Raw genomic sequence first — 9,074 nt, 5'->3', positions numbered from 1 at the left:
CTGGAGGTCGTGAGAATTTCTGCAAAGCCTCAGTCCTGCAGTTAGATTCAAGGGAACATTTGTGGATGTGCTTTTAAAACAGGCACATTCTGCCCTGGCCGGTTTGGCTCAGCGGTTAGAGCACCGGCCTGTGGACCAGAGAGTCGGGGGTTTGGTTTCTGCTAAGGGCACATACCTCAGTTGCAGTTTGTCCCCGGCCCCTGTTGGGTGGCTGGCAACCAGTCCATGTGTCTCTCTCACATCAATGTTTCTCTCTTCCTCTTCCTTCCTCTCTCTTTCCGCTCTATCTGAAGATAAATGCAAAAATGTCCTCTGGTGAGGATAAAAAAATAATAATAATAAAATAAAACAGGCATATTCCCTCTAGTTTTCTGTAGTCTCACCTATTCCATTATAACCCCCCAGCATTTCTGTACAAATTATGGTCCCTCTGGGCCCCAGTAAGACCTACAGTCAGAGAGACCTATATACCAGATGTTAGACTTCAAGGTGTACGGTTCCTTGGCAGATGCCAGGTAAACAGTGTCGGTTTAACAGTGCAAGGAAACATGAGGCGTCCCCTGGAAGCAAGGGGCTTGTTCATGCTCCTCGCAGATGCACTGGAGTTTGTCACAAATGCCCCTTCCTCAGGGCAGTCTCTGGTCCACAAAAATTCATGCCATCCAAACCATAATATTAGCTCCCCAAAGCCCTACAGTTTTCCCTAGAAGGCCTTGAATACCAATACAAATGAGGTCAAATCTGGACCGAGAGCTGCCCTCGGCCACCCTGCTCTTCCCTCTGAAACAGTACATCTGGAGGCCTCTTTAATTTGGTAGACCTTCATTCCGTTCTCAACATATTCCACACGGTGATCAGAATGCGGAAGATTAAAGGTGACTTTATCAATAAGACCCTTATTATCACCCAAACCAATGTAAGGCAGGTAGTTGTTGGGAAGGGTAATTTGGAAGCTGGATAAATTCGTCACAGGCATCACGAGATCAACAATGTCCTTGAAAAAGGGAGGGCTTCTCAGCAAGCCGCCAGCAGAACCCAGCTCAGGTCTTCATGGCCAAAGGTGGGTCATGTGCACAGCGACACCAGTCACGACAGGAGGGAACGAGGCATTCTTACTAGCCATGGGCTACTCACGACTCCCTAGTAGAAAGAGAGAGTCATGTGAGAAGCCAGAGGTCTGCCTTCCCTGAGCACAAGGAGTGGTTGCCACACACTCGGGAGACCTGCCTGTAGGTAAAGCTGAGGTGGTTTCCGCCACAAACACCGGTCAAGTCCATGGTCAGGACATACAACTCGGCTCTAGAAAGCTTCCAACGTCTCTAGCATTTGTAGGGAATCTCCCCAGTGTGACTATTTGGACGAGCAAGGTTCAATTTCTGGAGGATGGCTCCCCCATGAAGGCTGCTCTCGGAGTTTCCCTCCAGTGTGTGCTGTCGCGCTGAAGGAGGAAGCATGTCCTCCGCACTCCTTTCTCTACTGTGAATTTTATGATGTCGAAGGAGGGTAGCCCTTTGGCCGAAGGTTTTGTCACACTCACTGCACTTATACGGCCTATCTGGTTTGTGAACTTTCTGGTGCTGCCTCAGATTAGACCTCTGTCTGAAGGTTTTCCCACATTCGAGGCATTCATAAGGTCGCTCGCCAGTGTGAAGTCTCCGGTGGTTATTGAGGCTGGAGCTTTGGTTAAAGAATTTCCCACATTCAGGGCACTGATAAGGCCGTTCACCAGTGTGAAGTCTCCGATGGCTGTTGAGGCTGGAGCTCTGACTGAACGATTTCCCACATTCAGGGCACTGATAAGGCCGCTCACCAGTGTGAACTCTCTGATGTTTCATGAGGTCGGAGCTTCGGCTGAAGGCTTTCCCACACTCACTGCACCCATAAGGCCGTTCGCCAGTGTGAACGACTTGATGCTGAATGAGACTGGCGATGTGGCTGAAGAATTTCCCACATTCGTTGCATTTATAAGGTCGTTCTCCGGTGTGAACGCGCCAGTGTTTAATTAGGCTGGAGTTGCAGTTGAAAGATTTCCCACATTCATTGCACTCATGAGCGCTTTTACCAGTATGAACCCTCTTATGATGAATGAGGTTGGAGCGTTGGCTAAAGCATTTCCCACATTCGTTGCACTCATAAGGCTTTTCGCCCGTGTGAACCCTCTTGTGCTGAGCGAGATTAGAGCTTCGGCTAAAGAATTTCCCACAGTCACTGCACACATGAGGACTCTCACCGGTGTGAACTCTCTGATGTTTAATGAGACTGGAGTGTTGGCTAAAGAACTTCCCACACTCACAGCATTCATAAGGCTTCCCTCTATTGTGATCTCTCTGGTGTTGGAAGAGGCCAGTGGTGTGGCTGAAAAATATCCCACATTTGCTGCATTCATAAGGCCTCTCTCTAGTGTGGGTTCTCTGGTGCTGAGCAAATGTGGGTTTGTCACTGAGACCATCCCCAAGTTCACTGGACCTGCTATGGCTCTGGTCAGTGTGAAAGTCCCCCACCCCGTTGGTGCACTGGTGTGGCGCCCCCACACTGTCAGTGGGCGGATGCTGGGGAAAGCCAGATCTGGCCACAAAGTCCTTCCTACCCTCCCCGAATGTGAAAGGTCTCTCCGACGTGTCATCTCTGCGGCTCCTCGCAAGCGAGGCCCTGCCCTCCTCCCTTCTGACAGCCGTGTCCGCCCGCTGCCTCTCGGGCTGGCGAAGGTGTGCCCTGCGCGCGGGCTTCCTCCCACCTGCCCCCCGCACGCACGGTTTCCGCCTGGGAGGTGGTGGCTGACGATCAGCCAGGTGCAAAAGCTCTTTCAAGTCTAGGTCGCACACGTCACAGGGGCCGTCCTTCTGGGTGGACAGAGTTGCCTTGGGATTCCCGGCCTGTGACACTCCTTCTACAGAAACACTGTGCTCAGAAGGTGACTCCTCACCCTTCGTTCCACGACAAAGATCTGCAAGTAACGAAATGCTGGTAAAATTCACGTGAACGTGGATAGAAGGAGACGGCCCTGTGCTAAGTGCGTGTCCCCAGGGATGTGTCCGTGGGATGACCGGCAGGAGGAGGGGCCTGAGGTCAGGGTAAGGAGTGGTCTGCTCTGCAGTACGGTGCCTGGCAAGGTTACCAAACAGGGACGGAGGCTTCGCCAGGACCAAAGACATAAGCACGGGGTACGGTAATGGGCAGAAAGGCAGGGTCTTCAACCACTTCTCTGTGAGGGCTTTTCAGCAAGACCCTAGCTGCTGGCGACACGGTCGCCCTGTGCAGCAGGGTATGTCTAGGCTCAGGAAAATCTGCTTGCAACTGCGGAGCTAGGGTTCAGGACTATTAAAAGCAGTGTGCGCATCTCAGGGCACAGTTCGTAGAGACCCGTGTCGGAGAGGCCAGCAGAGGGAGCTGTGGAAAGAGCGAGACGCGGAGGCCAGAAAGGCGGGGCCCCAGGAGGGGCCGTGTCAAAGCAGAAAGCCAGGGGGCGACGCGTCAAGAATGGGAAAGAGAGACACGGCCATTGGCTTTCGCATCGAAACAATGGTAAACACGAGAAAAGCTGCAGGTATGATCCGAAGACAGTAGTGACATCACATGTCCCCCCATCTCCCACTTACCAGAGCCAGGCCCAGTATAGGCCCCTCCTGCCATGGCTGAAGTCATGTCCACCCTGTCGGGCACCCAGGGTTCTGCCCCCGCCTCCAGCTGGGCAACTATATGGGACCTGAAATATGTAAGACCTGAGGGAAAGAGAGGGCGGGTAAATGGCTAGCACTGGTCCAGGCGAACTACCCCACCAGAAACCACGGGAAAGACAACAAAATATTACAAAAGCAACACACAAGGGAGGCCCGGCAGTGGTCACAGCAAGTAGTAGCCATGCGGGCGTCTGGAGTCCTGGCAGTAGGCCGTAGGAAGCTAGCTAAGGACAGAACTGTCACAGATCCGGGCGGTCACCAGGCAGAGACAGACAGGACCCATCATTGCTGGCCTCTGCCCACAAGGCTTCGGGGACGCAGGGGTTGGGGCTGCTCAGAAATAGGATGGGACCCTCCACACAGCTCACCCCTGGAACCCACAGCACACACACCAGAGGGGTGGGGAAGGGAGCTGCACCCACGGTCTGACCCTGGGAAGGAAGATGCTGGGTCTTGGGACAAGGGGACAGGAAGAGACGAGCTCAGGACACCCAGGTGCAGGTGAAGGCCTTACCCAGAGAGGCGATGAGGGCAAAGTTCTCCAGCATCACGTCGCAGTACAGGAGTCTCTGAGCTTCATCGAGGAGTCCCCACTCGTCCTGGGAGAAGTAAATGGTCACGTCCTCAAAGGTCACACAGCCCTGCCATGATGGGGATAGTCCATTCAACATCAGCCTCTCTCCTTGGGACTCCTGGTCTGTCCCTGCTAACCCTCGTCTCCAGCTCCCCAGTTCAGAGGGGGTCCCAGGCCCTGGTTCCACACTCTTTTTTTTTTTTTTTATTCTCACCCGAGGACATTTTTGCACTTATCTTCAGATAGAGCGGGAGGGAGAGAGGGAGGAAGAGAGAGAGAAATTGATGTGAGAGACACACATCGACTGGTTGCCACCCGCACAACCCCAACTGGGGCCAGGGACAAACTGCAACCAAGGTACGTGCCCTTAGCGGGAACCGAACCCGGGACTCTCTGGTCCGCAGGCTGATGCTCTCACCGCTGAGCCAAACTAGCCAGGGCTGGTGCATACTCTTCGCAGGCTTCACATAACTGCTAGGTCAGCCCACTGATAGGCAGGTGGGCAGAGAGACCCACTAAGCTGGGTCGGAAGTGCAGGACCTAACTCCCTCTTCTATGGGCCCCTCCCCTAGTGTGACCAATGTCATCCCTTCCAGATGCAAACAAACATGGGCTCAGTCTTCTCCCTTAATCTCCAGTAGCAGCTCACACTCGCTCCCTAATGCATACCACCTTCTGGACTGCACCTTCCTCAAACCCTGCACCTCACCACGGCACCCCGTTATCAGGGTGCCCTCTCCCTATCCCAGCCTGATCACAGCCATCTGCATGAACTCCCACCTGGCAGCCTGCACCACGCACCCAGAGAGTTCTCGGCAAACAGAACCATGATCCCACCTGCCCCAGTTCCTGGCTCCAACCTAAGCCACCCGGATCCACACACAGATATCCGATCCCCACGGCCCTCTTCCTCTGCTCCGTTCACGTTCTGTGGCTTCACCGATCACACGCATTCCGAAGCCAACCCCCTGGTCCTCCCACCCCTACCTACCCTGGGGCTGGTGGCTCGCCCCGCTGACCTCATTTCCCCTGAGCTAATTTCCCGGCCTGACTGAGAATCCCCAGGCCCACCGAGAGTCACCACAGGGCCTGGTGAGAAGTCAGACGTGGGAACAAGCAGCAGCCCGGCCTCCCCGGATTATTACTTCCATGAGGACTAAGCCGCAGCACCTCTCATCTCCACCCCCAGGAAGTTTGGTTCCCTGCCAGGTCCCCTTTTCCCTATACAGCCCCCCCCCCACTATAAGCACCACTACTCTTCCTCATTTGTCCTTTTTTAAAACAAAATTTTTTCTTTATTTATTTTAGAGAAAGAGAAAGGGAGAGGGAGAGAGAGATAGAAACATTGATGAGAGAGAACCCTGATTGGCCGTCTCCTGCATGCCCCCCACTGGGGATCGGGCCCATAACCTGGGCATGTGCCCTGACCGGGGAATCGAACCAGTGACCTCTTGGTGCCTGGGTCGATGCTCAACCGCTGAGCCACACCGCCCGGACCTCATTTGTCCTTATGATGCTGAACATGCCAACCATGGTGACCAAGCGAAATACGAAATACGCGGTCCTCAGTTCTCAGGCCCACCCTCCTGGTCACTGCCATCAGGAGCGAGGTGTCACTCTCCTAAATCGGACAGACAGCTACACCCTTGTCCACACACCAGATGCCACATTTTGGATGTTTCTAACTGTGATGATAAACAAAGATCAACCCAATGCGAAACGCAAATGCTGTTTATTCTGAGCTTGCTACAGCAAGGGAGTCGGCCACAGTCGCTTATGTTTTGGCAGACTCGAAGGCAGGCGGAGGAGTGGGGAGTTTTAGAGTGGACGGGGGTGGGGGGTGGGGGGGCTGCCGATGGGCCCTGTTGGTGTGGGGGACATGCAGGCAGGCTAACTAGAAGTGGGGCATCCTATGTGATTGGTTAGGGTGTATATTTGACTTTCTCTAGTAGGACCTAAGTTAGAAGAGGGAACAAAAATTATAGAGGCTATCATGTACTAATCAAGAGCTGGCCACTTGGGGCCAGTTGTTACAGAGGTTATTGTTCAGCTTCCTGGGTGGTCACTAGAGATCCTGCCATCTGACTTCCTGCAAGTCTGACATCCAGCCGGCGGGCTTCCTGGGCTGTTTATTATAGATAAAGGGTTGGTTTTCTGGGCAGGTTGCTGCAGACTGTGGGTAAAAATCTATTCTTCTATATGGTCGGGTCATTGTCCCCTTGTATATCCAGTCTCTCATTCCTTTAACTACAGCTCCCCGCAATACCACAGCTGTGGTCTCGCTGCCCACTGTTCACCTCCACTTAGAACATTAGAACTCAGCATGGCGAGAACCTACGTGAAAATTCCTCCCACAACCAACTACCCCATCTCGGTTGATGGCTCATCCTACCAGCTGCTAAAACCAAAGGCCATGGAGACATCATCCCTTCTCATTGGCACCCTCCATATGAAAACATTTTGTCAACCCAACTTAAAAGGCAGCCCTGGCCGGTGTGGCTCAGCAGTTAGAGTCTTGGCCTGTGCATGGAGGAGTTGTGGGTTCGATTCCGGGTCAAGGGTAGTACTTGGGTTACAGGTTCTATCCTTGGCCTGGTGGAGGCTCCAGCAGGAGGCAACCAATCAATATGTCTCTCTCATGTGGATGTTTCTCTCTCTCCCTTCCTCCCTTTCACACTCTATAAAAAAAAAAAAAAAAAAGAAAAAAGCGCCCTTGCCGGTTTGGCTCAGCGGTTAGAGCGTCGGCCTGCGGTCCCGAGAGACCTGGGTTCGGTTCCCGCTAAGGGCACGTACCTCGGTTGCAGTTTGTCCCTGGCCCTGGTTGGTCGTGCGGGTGGCAGCCACTCGATGTGTCCCTTTCACGTCGATGTTTCTCTCTCTCTCTCTCTCTCTCCCTCCCACTCTATCTGAACAAAACATGGAAAAATGTCCTCAGGAGAGGATTAAAAAATAAATAAATAAATAAAAGCAGTAGAAAAAACATCCTCGGGTGAGGATTTACAACAAAAGACAGACCCAAAATCCAATCACTTCTAATATTCTTTTTCTTTTTCTTTTTCTTTTATCCTCACCCAAGGACATTTTTGCATTTATCTTCAGATAGGGGGAGGAAGAGAGAGAGAGAGAGAAACATCAACGTGAGAGAGACACATCGAGTGGCTGCCACCTGCACGACCAAACAGGGCTGGGGACAAACTGCAACCAAGATACGCGCCCTTAGAGGGAACCGAAACGGGTCTCTCGGGACCGCAGGCCGACGCTCTAACCGCTGAGCCAAACCGGCCAGGGCTACCTGCAGCCACCTGCACTACGCACCTGGACATTGCTGTAGCCTCACCCCACTTTTCCACTCTGCATCCGTAGGAATAAGACCTGAGTCAGAGGACCTTCCTCCTCTGCTCTGAACCTGTGCTCCCACCCCCTCCAGAACACACAGGCCCGCTCCTCAGCTCGCCTGGGCCCACCTTGCTCTCAGCCTCGCCGGGGGCATTTGCTGCTCTGGTCCTTGCGCCTAGGACCGTTCCCACTCATCCCACTACGTTGCGGGAGTGGGAACCGCGCTGTATCGTCCTTGGCCTGGCCTCTGGACCCACGCCGGGAGGGACGCCCCTCCAGGGCTCCAGATTCAAAAGCACAGCGAAGGGAAAGGAGAAGGAAAGCCACAGACCAAGCCCACCTCCCCTGTCCCCAGCCAGGTGCCTGCGGGCGGGGGTCTGAGCACCTCCGGAGCGCGGCCACTCACCTGCGCCGGGTCCCTCAGCGCCCGCGCCGCAGCCATGGAGGCGGGTAACCAGGCGGGTGTCGCGGGGCGAGGTGTGCCCCGGCTGCTGGCCGCACCCCCAGCCTCAGCTTGCGGGGTGCACAAGGCTCAGGCAGCCCGGGAGCCTTGGAGGGCGCGGCCGTGTGGACGCTGGGGGACCCCGCGCGCGGCGATCGCGGCTCTCGGGAAGGTGCGGGGGAGGGTCCCGGCCTCGCTCGCTGTCCGGGCCGCGAGGTCCCAAAGGCCGCCTGGGAAGCGCCCACCCGGGCTGCACGGACCCGCTGGGGAAGTGACTTGCGGGCTGAAGTGCAGGAAGTTCCGGCCCCATCGCCCCGCCGGAGCCGCGCTCTCCGGGGCTGTCATTGGCCCAGCGCCAGCCTCTCCGTCCTGCCTCCGCCCGGGAGCCACCCTCGCTGCGCCTCCGCGGCATTGGCCCAGCGGCACCGCCAGCTTTTCCTCTTCCAGGGGTGTCCCCAGACTGCTGGGGCTGCTGGGGCCCAGCCCCGCCCGCCCTGGAGGTCTGCGGACGACTCACTGAACGCCTCTGTGGGCGCGGGGAGCCCTGCACCGCTCCACTCCCCGCTCCTTAGACTCACGATAATGCGTAACATGCGGGGTCCACGCACTGTACTAGCTTTAAGGGTTGCTCCCGTTCAACGCTCCTCAAACCGGGAACATCAGCATCATCTGGGAATTGATCACACATTCAAGTTCTTGGGCTGGGCCCAGTGTTCTGTGTGCCAACAAGGGCTCCAGGGACTGCAGGTTGAGTAAAGAGACTCATGAAATTCAGTAATAAACTAGGGAAAATAATACTACGTATCTCGTGGTAGGTAACAGGGCCTGGGACATAGTTACTGCTTGACACTTGGAGCTGTTGTTACTGTTACAATCATCATGTCAGGAACACTGCTGGGAGGAAAAGCCAGAGCCGCCTCTCTGCAAGGTATTAGGGATATTTGTCAACATATAAAATACAACTACTAATTCAGCAAGTAGCTCTATAGATCATGATAATTTTTACATGAAAGCACACCTTTTACCATTTGGCTATTTTATTTTA

At 54.6% G+C, this 9,074-nt stretch overlaps 1 protein-coding gene across 1 annotated transcript; it reads right to left on the bottom strand.

The window, feature by feature from the left end:
- Positions 1 to 364: 364 nt before the first annotated feature.
- ZNF792 (zinc finger protein 792) lies at positions 365 to 8,029 on the bottom strand. Its single transcript, XM_036275106.1, has 4 exons — positions 7,994 to 8,029; positions 4,192 to 4,318; positions 3,603 to 3,719; positions 365 to 2,944 (listed from the first exon to the last, which is right to left on the bottom strand). Exons 1-4 carry the CDS (start codon positions 8,027 to 8,029, stop codon positions 1,320 to 1,322), a joined length of 1,905 nt encoding a protein of 634 aa, XP_036130999.1. The 3' UTR covers positions 365 to 1,319.
- Between the last annotated feature and the right edge of the window lie 1,045 nt (positions 8,030 to 9,074).

Source organism: Molossus molossus, unplaced genomic scaffold (assembly GCF_014108415.1).
Source record: "Molossus molossus isolate mMolMol1 unplaced genomic scaffold, mMolMol1.p scaffold_m16_p_21, whole genome shotgun sequence".
NCBI lineage: Eukaryota > Metazoa > Chordata > Mammalia > Chiroptera > Molossidae > Molossus > Molossus molossus.
This window is presented reverse-complemented; position numbering and strand designations above follow the sequence as displayed.

Coding starts and splice junctions, on each gene's coding strand:
- ZNF792 (XM_036275106.1), bottom strand. CDS start 8,029: ATGGCTGCGGCGCGGGCGCTGAGGGACCCGGCGCAG. Junction 4,319..7,993: donor CGCTGAGGGACCCGGCGCAG/GTGAGTGGCCGC, acceptor CCATCATGGCAG/GGCTGTGTGACCTTTGAGGA. Junction 3,720..4,191: donor TGCCCTCATCGCCTCTCTGG/GTAAGGCCTTCA, acceptor TCTTTCCCTCAG/GTCTTACATATTTCAGGTCC.